We start from the raw sequence: 16,201 nt of genomic DNA, 5'->3' as shown, positions 1-16,201 counted from the left end.
ATATGGCAAATTGATTTTAAAGAATGCTGATGGTAGGGAGGTAACCAAATCAGTTGATATAGTAGAATTACTGAGTGAGCACTTTGCAAGAGTATATCATCCATTGCAGAAATGGAAGAACAAATAGTTTATACGGGAATTGTGGTGAATGAAGTGGAGGTGAATAGTCTATTACAAAACCTCAATGTCAATTCATCTGCGGGATTGGATGGTATACCAGCTCGTGTCGTACAAGAAGCGGCTAAAGAATTGTCAGTGCCTTTGACCATTTTGTTTAATTTGGCCCTTGGGACTAACCCAGACCCAAGACTCATTTGGGGAAAATAGTTCCACTGCATAAAGGAGGTTCCAAGACTGCTGTTGAAAATTACTGGCCGATCAGCATATCACATTCTATAACACAGTGGCAGCTGAACTGGATAAGGGTAACGGGTTTACAGTGATTCTAGATTCTGGTTCTGGACTTTGCTAAAGCCTTTGATTGGATACCACATGGAATTTTACTGTTTGACATAACAATTTTGTTATCTCCCCCCCCCCTAATTTCATCACAGATGCGGTTCAAGATGTTAGTACAAGTATTAGTTGAATAAAGAATACAACCCATGTGATTTCCATGTAATTTTTGTATGGGACAAAAATTAAATGAGATTCTGATTTTAAAATTATGAATAAAAACTGATTTTCTTTAGCTCCCTTAATGTAGTATGAAAAATTTTTGCTATTATTTTTTCATAAAATAATACTTTTAAAATTCAGATTTTCAAACGGCTCTTTCTCAGCCTTTTGAAAAAAAAAAAAAAAAAAAAAAAAATCCAACTTATGATTGAAAATTTTCTTTCTTAAAGACAGTTGTTGCTGCTTTCCACTTTTGCCAAAATAGGTAACGTCATTGTTTGATCATTATTTTGAAATCTGCATGCTCATCTTTTCCGCTCCTAGAGTTTCTGTTGTTTTTATAATGCACACCCCAGTCTCTTATTTGCATAAATTTAGCTGGTTTATAGTTCAGAGGTATTTTTTGTTTAGTAGTGCAGCACCTTGGTCAGTCATTTATGTCAGTTGTTCCTTACTGTTGGACATGGATATTACTTAATAGTAAATGTAGTGAAAAATGCAAATTTCATTAAATAACCAAGTTGTTTATTTTTTTAACGGTATATATTAGAACACAGAAAAATAAGTAAATAATTAATTTATTAACTTATTGCTGATATTTCGCTGGTGTTATAACCAGCATCATCAGAGCACAAAAACACAGTTTGTCACAATGTGCGAGACTATAACAACATGGTGTAATATCAACGGACTAGTTAAACAAAATTGTAGCAGCAACACAAAGACTAAAGTCCTGATTTTGCCGCCCTCTATCTGAAAAAAAAAAAAAAAAAAAAAAACAGCTATCATATAAGACTAGAGTCCTAAATAGAGAAAAAAAACCGTTACTAATTTTTTCTTAAGATGACTGTCTCCCTGATTTTAGGCAAATTTATACAGCCATATTTGTTGAGATTTGGAGTGTGTTTCAGGGCTTCTGTTGCCTCTAAGAACAATCTCTCTGACTTATAAGAACTTCTGTGCAGTACTTTTGTGTTCTTCCAGTTGATCCTGTGTGCAGGGGTATCCAGAATACAGTCTGCTAGGCCCGACTTGTCATTGTGATAATGCTGGATGTATCTTTTGTGTTTGTTGATGTGGATGTTCACAGTTCTTCCTGTTTGACCGTAGTAGGCTTGATTACATGAGCAGGGTACTTCGTAGACTCCTGGATGTGATAAAGGGGGAATGCTGTCCTTGGGTGAGCGGATAAGGGTTGCTAATTTGCTCCATGGTCTGAATGTGGTGTGTAGTTCATGTTTATTAAGAATTCTTGAAATCTTTTCGGATATGCTTTTAATGTATGGGATGGTGACTGTTTTGTTGTAGTTCTCTGTGGTGGATAGTGGGAGGGGTTTCTTAGGAGCGTTTAGTATTTTGTTTATCTTAGATAACAAGACCTCGTCATCGTGAATTTATCTTTGCTCACCTTAAGCAAAGAAGCCAATAGTGCTTTAAGTCGAGGGCACAATTTTGCCATGACTCCTAAACAAGTTCCAAAAGCCAAAATAATGGCGTCCATCGAACGGGGAATATACGACCTGCCTCCAACAATATACATTTAGATGTGGCTAACATCCTAATCAAGTCTAAGCCTCCCAAAAATAATATCTCGTATAAGGAAATCATTGCTGTAAAAGAGCTACAGAATAATAGCCAGATTATCATAACAAAAGCAGACAAAGGGAATGCAACCGTGGTGATGGACACAACAGAATATGAAAACAAAATGCGCACACACTGTTACAATATCAGTCAACATACAAAATTATAGATCGCAATCCCACCAACACACAAAAGAATAAGGCACGTAAATTATTGAAAAAAGTCACTTCCTGGCCCAAAGACACAGTAAACAAACTCAAGCCCTTCCGTGTTAAAACACCTAGGATTTATGGAGCACCACAAATTCACAAACATGGTACACCCTTATGCCCAATTGTGGACAGTATAAATAGTCCCACATACAAACTGGCTAGACATTTAGCTAAGCTACTAGCCACCTTCACAAACAATTCTCCCTCCTTTGTCAAAAATTCAGCTCACGTAAAAAGCATTTTACAACACCATACCCTAAAAAGCTCAGACTTAATGGTAAGCTTTGATATTACCTCACTATTCACAAATGTACCACTAATAGAAACTCTCAATCTACTGAAGTCACACTTCCCCCATGATATATTTGAACTATTCAAATTCACAATACATGCAGGATATTTCAAATGGAAAGGGAAAATATACAAACAAATAGATGGGACAGCCATGCCCCCCCCCCCCCCGCCAACTTTTACATAAAACATCTGGAAAAACTAGCAATCAATACAGCCACTCTCAAACCAACACTTTGGCTATGCTATGTTGACGATGTGCTTGCGGCCACATGGCCCAGAGACATTGAAAACATTCTTAGCGCATTTAAATAGCCAACATCCAAAAATCCACTTTACAATGGAACTGGAAGCTAATAACTGTCTGCCCTTCCTGGATACACTTATCACATGTCTTCCAGATGGTTCCTTATCATTTTCAGTTTTTAGAAAACCCACACATACAGGTATTTACACAAACAATCACACCATCACCCTTCTCAACAATATGGCATTTTAAAAAAGCTAACCCACAGAGCGAGAGCAATCTGTTCTAATGACAATACTCTTGCTGCTGAACTGGCTCACTTACGCCACACCTTCTTGGCCAATGGCTATAATCCCTATAAGATAAACAAAATACTAAATGCTCCTAAGAAACCCCTCCCGCTATCCACCACAGAGAACTACAACAAAACAGTCACCATCCCATACATTAAAAGCACATCCGAAAAGATTTCAAGCATTCTTAATAAACATAACTACACACCACATTCAGACCGTGGAGCAAATTAGCAACCCTTATCCGCTCACCCAAGGACAGCATTCCCCCTTTATCACATCCAGGAGTCTACGAAGTACCCTGCTCATGTAATCAAGCCTACTACGATCAAACAAGAAGAACTGTGAACATCCGCATCAACGAACACAAAAGATACATCCGGCATTATCACAATGACAAGTCGGGCCTAGCAGACAATATTCTGGATACCCCTGCACACAGGATCAACTGGAAGAACACAAAAGTACTGCACAGAAGCTCTTACAAGTCAGAGAGATTGTTCTTAGAGGCAACAGAAGCCCTGAAACACACTCCAAATCTCAACAAATATGGCTGTATAAATTTGCCTAAAATCAGGGAGACAGTCATCTTAAGAAAAAACTAGTACCAGTTTTTTTCTCTATTTAGGACTCTAATCTTATGTGATAGCTGCATTTTTTTTTTCCAGGTAGAGGGTGCCAAAATCAGGACTCTAGTCTTTGTGTTGCTGCTACAATTTTGTTTAACTAGTCCGTTGATATTACACCATGTTGTTATAGTCTCGCGTATTGTGACAAACTGTGTTTTTGTGCTCTGATGATGCTGGTTATAACTCCAGCGAAATATCAGCAATAAGTTAATAAATTAATTATTTACTTATTTTTCTGTGTTCTAATATATACCGTTAAAAAAATAAACAACATGTATGACAAACACATAAGTCTGTCCACACATTAAATAACCAAGTTTATTTTATTACTAGTTAAATGTTTAAAAAAAAAATGTGAATATTAAATTTCTAAATGTACCACATCTGCATGTCACACATCACTATTAATAAAAGTACCAGTACTTCTTATCATTTGTACCATTCCAGAAAAAAACACTGTCTACAAGAGAAAGCAAGGATTAAATCTAAGAAAAATATGTTCCTTTCATATCTCTAGAACTTCTACAGGTTATTTTTTTTCTGAAAACTGCGAAAAGAGCTATCCTTGTTATCTATTCAGAATTCATAAAGAACTGTAGGCCAAATGCTGGATCAGGTGTTGATCTTGACCACCTATAATTGAAAATTCTTTGAAAAATGCCTAAAGGCAGTTTCTTTTTTTTTTTTTTTTTTTTTTTTTTTATTTATTTATTTATTTTTTATGGTACTGGAAAGAGAGAGTCTAATCCTGAAATTCCTAGAGATTCATCCACTCTGCTCAGTGTTGGTAATCTTATGAACATTATGCAGTAACGGATTCAGGTGTACTGTCAAAGTAAATTTCACACGAATCTGTTTGACCTGCATTGTTTGAAAGCATCTACATACAGTATCCAGTCTATTGTTTCACAGAAATTTATGTATGTAGTGATATTGCTGTTGCAACTCAAGCACATCCTTTCAGATTGTAGAGAAGACGGACTTAAATAGGTGCTTACAGTCACTGCTTTTCATTTAAATAACAAGTCTAACTCCACATGTAAAGTACTCTAGAAAGAGCACAGTGAGGTACAATAGTATCTTGGAGTGACTTTTGCATAAACTAGCAGCCTTTGCATTAGCATACCATCTTCACCTGTGTATAATATGCGCTTTTCTTTTACTGCTTGGATGAGTTATGGGTTGCATATTATACATTGATATAAGCAGGGCCGGCAGAAGTGGGCATGCAATGCATGAGGGCGCCGCTACGAAGGGGGGCATCACTGCCGGGGCACACACATGCCCGGATCGTTACAGGTGCGCTTAGATAGAAATTGCATGTGGGCGGCAAAGACCATAGCGCCGCCATTGGATATAAGGCACAAAATCTTAAAATTTTCAAGTAAAAAAAAAAGAGGACTGACTGGTATGCTGGTGACAATCTTTGCTTCACCAAGATGGGAAGAATGAAGAAACTCAAACTGGAAGATGTATGTCAGTGGATCATTGATACTTGGTCTGAATTGGATCTGATTATTGTGATGACAGCATTTAAAAAAAAAAATGCTGTAGTGAAAAGTACAGAAAATTAAATCTGGGAAGAGAGAACAGACACCCATGAACAACATGAATGAAAACCCAATCATTGACTTTTTTTGATGAAGTTCCAAATTTTATTAACAACCAGATCAAGCATCTGTTTGACAGCGACAAAGATGAAGTTTGAGGGGTTTGAAGAACAGGAGATTATGCAGATGAAGAATAGTTGATGAACAACTCTGAAAGCAATAAATACTCTTTGTTAGTATGTTTTAATTTTATTACGATTTTATTTGGCTAGTAACCAATTCATAAGTATTCTAATTATTGTCAAGTCTCAAAGAAAAAATTCAAGGACCACTCAAAATGGAAATGACCCTAGACTGGCTAAAGGTAATGATTAGAAATAGATTTTGCAACCTGGAATGTAAGAAGTTTATCTCACAAAGAAAACTAGATAGATGAAATTCTATATCAAAAGAAAATCAAAACTGGTATTGCCTGAAACAAAGAAGAAAAATCAGGGAACCAAAGAAACCGATAACTACATACTCATCTTTCTTTTAAGGTTACACGGTGGTCAGAATAGTCAAGAATTTATGGAGACACAACACACGTTAGAATAATTACTTTAATTATAATTAAGAAAGTAACATTCAATGCTCTGTATTGAGGTCATCCTCAGGAAAATGTACACATGCATGATGCAAGCTACATGACACAAAACACACCACACAGAACTAAGATGAACCTAAATGCTTCTTAATCACTTACCCTAGCATGACCTCTGGTCAAAAAAAAAACCATTAAAAATTAATTCACATAACATAACCTTTTCATACTAATATATAGATGATAAAAAAAATTATAGTGGAACTACATTAAACAATTTCTAAAGTGCTCTCATATTATGGTTTTTTTCTGTTTGGAGTTATTCTGGATACTATATGGGTTGAAGATGGCTCCTCCAAATTCTTGGAATAATTAATCCATCATTCTTGTTCAGATTTGGATGATGTTTAAGCATTTCACAGACTTCTTTGAACTTTCTTTCAAACTAGGTTTTGGTGTGGTAGAGACTTGGTGTCTTTAAGGCACCAAGTTCACTTTGCCTGTGTAATTTTACATTGCTGAAATGAAGCCTTATGGCTCTTTATTTTAGTAATTATTTATAAAAATTCACTTTTCAAATTCAGGTGTCTATTTTACATAGGTGAAGACTGTGTTCCACAGAAGAATGCTATGTCCATTGTTGCTTAAAAGTGCTCATACTTGCCAGGTTACAAGAGTATCGTAGAGCTGTGACAAATGTCTGAAACTCTCTCTCAGATTTATATTTATATAACAGAAGTTTTCACCACTCGATTTGTGCCACTGATATCATCTGCAGTTCAAGAGCAACAATAACATTGATATTACACAAATTTTCTGTGTTCATTCATTCAAATATTGACTTTTCTTTCAGTTTGAAAGAGCAAGGAATGTTGCAGACAAGCAAGAAGCAATTAGTCACAAAACCTATAACACAACAGTACCATGTGAGGACAGGTGGTTAAGAAGACAGTGGGAACGTATTAACAAGTTTCTTGAAAGCTAAGCATTTTATTCGTTAGGAAAACAACATGAGGAAGACTGCCCTAAAGAACAGAAGTAGATGGAATAAAGGAAAAAGATGAGAAGTTGGTTTGATATGCTCAGAGTTCAACTGCATATGGATGTTCACCAGTGGCTGTTTGTGTTCTCACAAGAATAGAGGAAGGCAAAGAATTTGTATTGGTCAGCTGGACAGATCAAAAGCTCATGAATTACTTGTTTAAAATAAATAAATAAAGCATAATCCCAAAATCAGTTAGAAAGTGACAGGAGGACGTCTCAGATCTAAGGTCTCTTCTTCTGTCTGGAACTCTTAAGGAGGTTTTGGGTGTTCTTTGCCCCAAATGTGAGACAGTATTCTAAGGTCAGTTGGATTTTGTATTTATAAAGTGTTAGGAGTTTAACAGTTGAGAAATAGTATTTTGAACACTATTTTTCTCCTGTTGAACACTTTTGAGGAGGCTGTGGATGCAACATGTTTATACCAGGATAAGGTAAACATCATCTCAAGAAATAAATACTGATTGTGACTAGAAATCAGAACATTATCAAAAGTAATCGGGAGTAAAACAAGTAGTTCTTTCTTCTGAGAAGTAAGACAAGATTGTGCTAGATTATCTTCACCTCACTTGAGAATGGTCAGTAGATTAGTGTTTAAGACATTGATTATGGAAAATCTTGAAGCATTTGACTACTAAAAGGTTTCTCAAATGAAGAAGAGGAATTGTTAAAACAATGGCTTTTATATTATTATCTTAAATCTTTTATTATTTTATTACAATTGTTTTATTGTTTATTCAAAATTTAACTTTAATTTAGTTTTAGCCTTAACAGTCGCAACTCCGAGTATATAATCCGTTGCTTGATCCAGTTACTTATTCTTAATCCTTACTCGTAACCTTTTGACCCTCCCCTTTCTAAAGGTTGTAAAGGTTGTATCTATGCTATTCACGTGCTCGTAATTTTATAACTTGGGAACTTGCCTCGGGTTAGAGCCAAATTCCTTTGTTATAACAGCAAGCGTATTTCTTCGATTTTGACTTCTGAAAATTAATTTTATTATTTCGACTGCTCCATCAGGAGTCTCAGATAGGATTTAAATATCCTTCTTAAAGAAAAAACACTTTGCTTAGCACAGAAATACTTCTAACTCTCAATACTCAATCAAGCAATGTAAAACTCATTCTACAGTCGTGGTAAACTCTCCCCTTAGATCATACAAGTTCGATTTTTATAAGCAGTGCATTGGTCTGCAGGAATCAGGCAAATTATTTGACAAACAAAACAATTTATTCATTCTAATTGAAAGTACAAAAAGTTAACACTAAACATTCAAAAAGAAACTCTGTCAGGCTCTATACTTTTCAGCAGTAGTAGCTTGGATTCAAATTAATCAACCTAGCTTTACAATTTCTTCTTTAAACAATTAGACTAATGCACTAATTATTCCTATCAATTATTCATACACCAAAACAGACTTGTGCATACTGTATCATATTTTAACTAAGACATTTAAATCATATCACACACTCTAAATCATAATGTATGCTAACTCTAACTTAACACACATAAATCAGTAGGCTATTTCACAAAATTTAACTCACGACCTAGAGTCCTTAATACTGTCCTTAACTCTAACAAATAATAAATTTAGTTTAATCCTTTACCCAAGTGTAGGCAAACAAAGTTTGCGCCTGAAGTAGTTCAGGACTGAGGCAACTCGTAGTAAAGGTGGACCAAGCTCTCATCACTTCCTGTCTCAGTATCTCCCATAATGCAAAGCAAATCTATCTCCTTGCGGACATGTATAAAGCTATGCATTAATGGAAGGGCCACTTCCCAGTCTGGTTTCAACCTTTATTGAGGTCTCATCAGTGGGAGGCAGACCCAGAAGTGGTGATACTAAGGCAGAAGCAATGGAGAGGTCATATTTACTTATATGGTTGCCAAAAGGTGTACCACCTTATTATTAATTTACTGTTTTTAGAGAAAGATGTTGGAAGTTTATTTTCCACTTGGTTAGACTTTAATAAATTTAGTTTAATCCTTTACCCAAGTGTGACATCAATGTGTTATACTTTGATTCCCTTCAGTAGCTGAGTAATGCTGAGATTGTTTTTAATTGCATGTGTGGAGGTGGAATTATGTGTATTTTTGATAGTTTGTCTTTCATTTATTTTCAAGTGTGTGTGTACATGTGTAAATCTTACTCATAAGTTGTAAGCCTATAGTATATTAGTACAGTGATGGGGTAAGAGTTAGATAATCATCCAGAAACTTTCTTCCAAAGACCAAATGCAACTTTTTCAAGTCACAACATTTCAAGTCATTCTCATAAGCAGGAATATTGGCTTAGTAATTCATTAGCTGAGTAATGCTGAGGAATAAATTTAGTTAATTATCATCCCTATATGTGTTTTCTCCTCTAAATTGCTGGCCTCGTGGGCCAAGTGATTAGCATACCCACTCTCCAACCGACAGGTTGTGGGTTCGAATCCCATGGGCATGGTGTGATTGTCTTTAGGTTGAGATGAATTTCACTGCACAGTGTGAAACCACCATTCTGCTTTTTGGATGCCTGAAGACCAAACATGGAACTTGAAAAAGTTCCATGTTTGGTCTTCAGAGCAGGATTTCCAGACTATGTGAAATAAATCAAAAATTGCAAAATAATATATTAAAAAAAAAAAAAAAAAAACTAATAGTAATAATCCTTGGCCCACCCACAGTACAAATGTACCATAGCTTTACTAATAACCCTTCGTTGGGTGTGAATAGCATTTAAAAAAATAATAATAAATAAAATAGCAACATAAGTGGATAAACATAGTGGTGGTTTCATGCTAGGTGATGACAGTCATCTGCTGCCTTAAAGATACTCATAAATATCTATGCTCACAGCCTATTTGCTAGAGAGTGAGTACACCAACCAGGTCATCAAGGGCATTTAAAATTAATTAATTGCACTTGAGCTGATAGACAAAACTGCCACTATTCTTAAATTAGAATCTATATTCTAAGTGTGCATGTGATACTTCTCACATGTTGAGATAATGATCAACACCAGTGTGGAATTTGCTGCTTATCTCCATTACTCTGAAATCTCAGTTTATTTTAAATCAATTGTCAACATCACAATCTGTAAATGGTAAAAGTTATTTATGATGTTTCATTTATGGTGCTTGACTTTAGGTGATTCTGTTTTGCTGCTTTGTGGATATTGAGATTCAGGGATTGAAATTGTTACAAAATCTTTGTAACTTTCCTAATAATCTGCTGTGTATCTCAAATAAAATTAGTTTATCTTCACTACATATGCTTGTTTTTGAATAGCATAAAATGTTAAATTAAATATTGTTTTCCTTCTTTTAAATTTTTGAATAATATTTCTAACTATAGGATGAAAATGGTTTCCGGAAGAATCAACTTTATGACAGCTTGCACAACTCAATCAGGATACATCATGCCTTGGCAAGTAAAGCTTCGGATTATACAAAGAAGCAACATGTCTTCCGACTTCAGGCTGCTGACCAAGCTGAATATTTATTCCAAACAGGGTAAGTGACTTCATTCAGCAAGTTCATTGCTGTATTTGTTTGACATATATAAAATGGAGAAAGTATTGAAATAATTTGTATAAAATGAAAAAAGAATAATATTGATTATTTTTTTACATGTTGAACATAAATCCAACATTAACACATTAGATTTATTTTCAGAACATGGACTTGTCATTACTTGCCATTTTCCAATGTATATGAATTTAGGCATATAGACTTTTCCTATTTCTTGTTTGTAATCTATTATTGATTGTTAATACCAATAGAGATATCTTCACATTGGTTCAGGATACAAGAAAATACAAAGAGTTTGAAATAGGAAGCAAACACCAATTAGTTTTAAGCAGGATAAAAATGAATAATAATGAATAACTGAATAATGAGTTGAAAGGAAAAAATATATATATACAAAAATTTTAAAAGGAATCAAAGAGCAGCTTTTAGAGATAAATGGTAGACTCAAATATTATTGGAGAAAAAAAATTTGAAAACCCGACCAAGCCTTGGAGATTCAGTGGTAAAATGTGATGAAAATGTGGATTGATTGATTCATAATAGATCTTCCCAGTATAAACAACACCAAAAGAGGAAAAAATATATTTATTAAACTTACTGATATTTCCATGCTTTTCTACCCAGCATTTTTGCATACAGTCATATGAGAACTTCTGTGAGGAAAGGATTATATATGGAACTACAAGGCTGGTGATTATGAAACACTCAGGAGACAAATGGAAACTATAGCATTGAAAAAGGAGTGGGTTGGGTTGTAAAGTAGACAGAAGTTACTTGGGAACTTATCAAGAGATAATTAACAGCAACAATATCTGAGTAGTATTTAAAGGGTGAAGAAGGCTAAATAAAGCAAAATTAAAAATGAATGAATGAAGCAATTAAGCTTGCAGTCTTGAAAAAGTAGGTGTTATGGTAATAGCAAAGATGAAAAGTAATCATGAGGAGTGCAAAAAGCAGATCAAGAAATTCTTTTTGAAATTTCTTGGAAAATTCTTTTTGAAATTCATTCAAAAAGCACTGAAAGTGAGTGAGCAGGAGGTATATGAGGAATTAAGTAAACTTGATATTAATGAGGCAATAGAACTTGACAACATATCACCACATGTCTTGAAGAAGCGCTCCAGGAAGTTAATGGTACCTTTGATATGCCTGTTTAACATGACATTTACAACAGGGAAAGTCCCAAAGTAGTGGAAAGTGGATAAAATTGTTCCACTTCACGTGGGGGGGGGAGAATAAGGAGGCTACAAATTATATTCCTATCCACATTTCTGGAGTTGAGAGAAAATGTTCTGTGTAGAACAAGACGTGGTTAAGTTGTCAGAGAAGTTGGTGATGGCTGAGATTTAGAAGGTTGATAATAGCAGTATTCTTTATGATAGCCAGCATGGGTTTGTTAAAGAAAGATAATATTTTTAGCAATCTGCCAGCCTGGCTGGCCAAGTGGTAGCATATCTGCTCTCCAGTCAAAAGGCTGCAGGTTCGAATCCCATCGTGGGCATGGATGTTTGTGGTGGTCGGTGATAGATGGCATTGGTGATGGAGATAGAGAGCTGTAGAGCAGGTGCCCTCCCTCGATGAGTCCATGGACTTCCTGGAGGTGTCACATAATAATAATCTCTTATGTACTATAACAAGGTGACAATTTCACTGGATAAGAGAGAGAGATGGATATGCAGTGGCATAGTTGGAATTTTCCCAGACCCCTGATAGATACCACATGACAATGTGGTAATTGAATTGGATCATAGATGGGATTGAGTTAGAGACTAGTGAGCTAGAGAGGTGAGTGGTTGTCAAATAGAAATATCACTAGGTTGTGTGTGGGTTGGAGATAGTGGCATCTGAAAAGAGAAGGTCACTAGCAGTGCCACAAGGGTATTGGGACCATTTTATTGTTTAACTTGTATGTTAATCATTATTACGTGACAACTCCAGGGAGTCCAAGGATGCATCACAGGAGGGCTCTCTATTTTACTTAGCTAAATACAGCTTACCCTCTCCACTGTTACTTAATTCTCCGACTACGACTTTACTATCATTAATGACATCTACCGCCCATCATCACCAACAACAGTATTTTTTGTCTGTAAATTGCGTGTTCTAAAAGCCAACGTATTTGTATGCAGGATGGAAAACCCAAGTTTCTAAGAGAAAAACCCTGCTACCTAATCATACTTCAAATATTTCAATCGAATCTAACAGATCATCTTCAGATCCTCATGTAAAGACCACAGCATTTGCTATACTCCTCACAGTTCTCAACTTTGTATCATCTGCAAACAGATGATACAAAGTTCCCTGTTTGGTCTTTAAAAGTTGCTAGAAAAAGTTCCATGTTTGGTCTTTAGAGCAGTGTTTCTGAACCTGGAAAAAAAATAAATAAAAATTACAAAAAACATATATAAAATCAATAAACAGGGAAGGGAAAATTTCCTTTACCCACCCACAGTACGAACATACTATAGGTATATTAAATGCCTTTTATGGGTGGTAGCTACATTATTTAAAAAAAAAACAGCTGTATACTTCCAGTAAAGTTTGGAAGAACTGAGGATTATAGCAGCTATGGTCTTACATGAGGATCTGAAGATGATCTGTTAGATTCAGATTGAAATAATTATTAATAATGTTTTTATTAATTTCTTGTGTCTATTTCATTAATCACATTCCAGTTTAATGTTACAAAGTGTAATGTCCTGAAATTTCATAGGCATAGAGTATACAATTAATGGAGATATTTTGAAGGATGTGGAAAAGATGAGAGATCATGGAGTGATAGGGGACAGAAGTTGAAGAACTTGTATGATACCTCAACTTCAAGTCCTTGAAGAAAGTTGAAGAAATTGTGATAGTCTCACAATTTCTAAAATTGTGAGACTATCACAACAGATTATGGCAATGATGAAGACCTTGCCATGCAGAAATAAAAAGGTTATGGTTCCCTTTTATAAAGTCTTGATCAGGCTACATAAGGACTACTGTGCACAAATCTGGCACCTGGTTTTCAATAGGGATAAGGATATCCTGGAGAGGGGGTCCAGAGATGATTCACTAAGTTTTTGTTGGGTCTGTGGAATATGAAGAGGGAATGCAATTTGCAGAGCCTCATGAATAGGAGGAGAGAGAATAAGCTTGAGATGTATATGTTGGTGAGGGTTGTTACCAGATTAATGCAGAGATTTTTCCTAGAGTAGAGGAGACAAGGGAGAGACCATCCCTGGAAGCTGCATAAAGAGGGTTGAGAGCAAAGGAGCGAGAAGCAGGTTCTTTGTATGAAGAGTGGTTGGTTAGTAGATTGCATTGTCTGAGAGTGTGATGGGTATGTAAACTGTTAATGAGTTTAAGGCATGGTTCAGTGATCTTTTTGTGTGATAGTGTGAACCGCTTGTGATGACTTTTGGCTTCATGGTAGTCTGATGTTAATAATATAATATAATATGCATTCTGATGACAGAGCAAGTAGGCAAGTGACTGACAAATCAGTATATTGATTCACTTTCCATGGGCTAGGAAATTGCACGAAATTTTGCATGGAAGTAGTATCTGATATGGGAACATACCATTTAGTTATCTATCTTCTAATTCCTTTCCAGTAATAGGCCTGTTACGTCTCTTCCGATCTTTTCAAAGGCTGTCCTCTATTCCTTCTTCCTTGAGGTCGATATCTCTATCTCCCTGGGGAGCTTTCCTTCACTCCATCTCACTCTATAAAGATTGTAGTCTAAAACAGATATCACCTCAAGTTCCTTTAAAATAAATACAATTGTATAAAATTGTATCTATGTTGGCGTAATCATTTATGTGAATGCTAAATCTGGTTGTTTCCCTCCACTCTCTTATAATATATCTTTTTCTATTTGCTTGAGTTATGGTCCAGACTTCTGAACCATAAGTTAAGATAGGTCTTGCTATTGAATTGTGGATTCTTATTCTTGTTTTTCTTGCTTATTAAATTTGGATTGAATACCTGATTGATAGTTTTTGTTATTTGTATATAGTTGGTTATTTTATGTTGCATGTCTATCTCTTTTTCATAAGATAAGTGGTAGCCTAGATATTTGAATGTATTAACCTGTTGTATAATATCATCATTGATGCACATTTTGCTTCTAATTGGGTCTCGGTCTTTAAATGCCATGACTTTGGTTTTGGAAGCAGATATTTTCATATTATACGTTTTTGCTGTTTCATTTAATGAAAAGGCTGCTCACTGTAGTGAATCTTTGTTATCTTCAATTAGAACCTGATCATCAGCGAATTAAATTGTATTGATGTTGGTGTATCATTTATGTGAATGTCAAATCTGGTTGTTTCCCTCCACTCGCTTATAATATTATTAATATAGATATTAAACAGGAGTGAAGATAGACTATATCCTTGTCAGACACCTGCATTTATGTTCTGTGATTCATATTTTTGTGTGGCTATCTATATTGTAATTTGGTTATTGTTATATAAATATTGAAAATTGCTTTAATTAACTGGTTAGGAATGTTGTCATCTCTTAAAATTTTGAGTAGCTTGTTACGATTGACTTTATCAAAAGCCTTTTTATAATCGATGAATAATATATGGGTCTCTTAATTGAATTCCCCCCCCCCCTTTTTTTTTTCTTCTTTTCTATCAGGAGCTTGAGAGTGAAAAAGGCATCAGTGCAGGATCTGCCTTTACAGAAACTGTTTTGTTTCCCTCCAAAAATATTTCCATAATATTTGGTTAATTTGGTCTTAGTCTTTAGTTATCTATGTCAGAGTTATTCAAAAGAATAAGAATGCACTTTATAAACCTTACAAAAATCAACATGTATTAAGTTGAATTGCAATGTATACTACTAAATAAAAAAACTTTAAAGTTGTATATCTTCATTACTACCATATGGTCTTTTTTCCTCATTTTAGTTTGAGTGATGCTGTAGTAAAACATTTGCATCACTTTGAAAAAATGTTTTGTGTAAAACAAGACATGCTAAGACATATTCAGAAAAAGAACTACCATAACAGATATTAATTTCTGCTTGGTCTAAACATTTAAATGAAGCAGTGAAAAAAAAAAACAGTTTATCTTGCGAAGATGAAATTCCAACTTAGTCTGCTTAAGTTAAGTCTGCATGGTTCTCCATCATCATTTGTAGCTGTAGTATGAAGATGCTTTAAACAAGGAAGAGCTTGCTCATAAAACCATACAAACTGTACTTGCGGCACTTAGCAAACCAACCAACCTTAGTATGCATTTTGCTATAATTTTCAAGAGAAATTTCAAGATGAAGACAGCTGTATAGTTGTTTTTAGTGACAAAGGCAATTTCTGATCCAAAAAAAAAAAATATTACTATGTTCATGTATGTGGAACTGAACTTAATATCATTGAACATGAATTGGAGTTCCAAAAGTTATTTACTGTATTTATTTTTGTGCACAATTTCACAAGAATACCTTCACGATTTATTTTTCTTTGAAAAACCTACAATCACAAAACCATTTTCTTGAATATGGTAATCAGTTGGCTAGTGCCTCTACGTAATTTAAAAGTACCTTAATTTTATCACTCAAATGGTAGTATTGGTTTGGTGTAGTTGGTGGAGATGGAGAGTTGTAGAGTAGGACAGTGTCCTCCCTTGACGAGTCTTCAGACTCCTT

At 35.0% G+C, this 16,201-nt stretch overlaps 1 protein-coding gene across 6 annotated transcripts in view; it reads left to right on the top strand.

Moving 5' to 3' along the window:
- The window catches only part of LOC150099548 (uncharacterized), a 569,663-nt gene that overhangs the window by 488,680 nt on the left and 64,782 nt on the right, over positions 1 to 16,201 (top strand). For all 6 annotated transcript variants that reach the window (XM_090403425.1, XM_090403424.1, XM_090403426.1 and 3 more), the window contains one exon: positions 10,388 to 10,545. In XM_090403425.1, the coding sequence (XP_090259551.1) occupies positions 10,388 to 10,545 (158 nt within the window). The remainder of the gene's footprint in view (positions 1 to 10,387; positions 10,546 to 16,201) is intronic.

The sequence above is a fragment of the Typopeltis vanoorti genome, chromosome 14 (assembly GCF_054136105.1).
Source record: "Typopeltis vanoorti isolate ZY-2024b chromosome 14, IOZ_Tvanoo_1.0, whole genome shotgun sequence".
NCBI lineage: Eukaryota > Metazoa > Arthropoda > Arachnida > Uropygi > Thelyphonidae > Typopeltis > Typopeltis vanoorti.
Note: the sequence above shows the minus strand (reverse complement) of the source record. Positions and strands in the feature narration are given on the sequence as shown.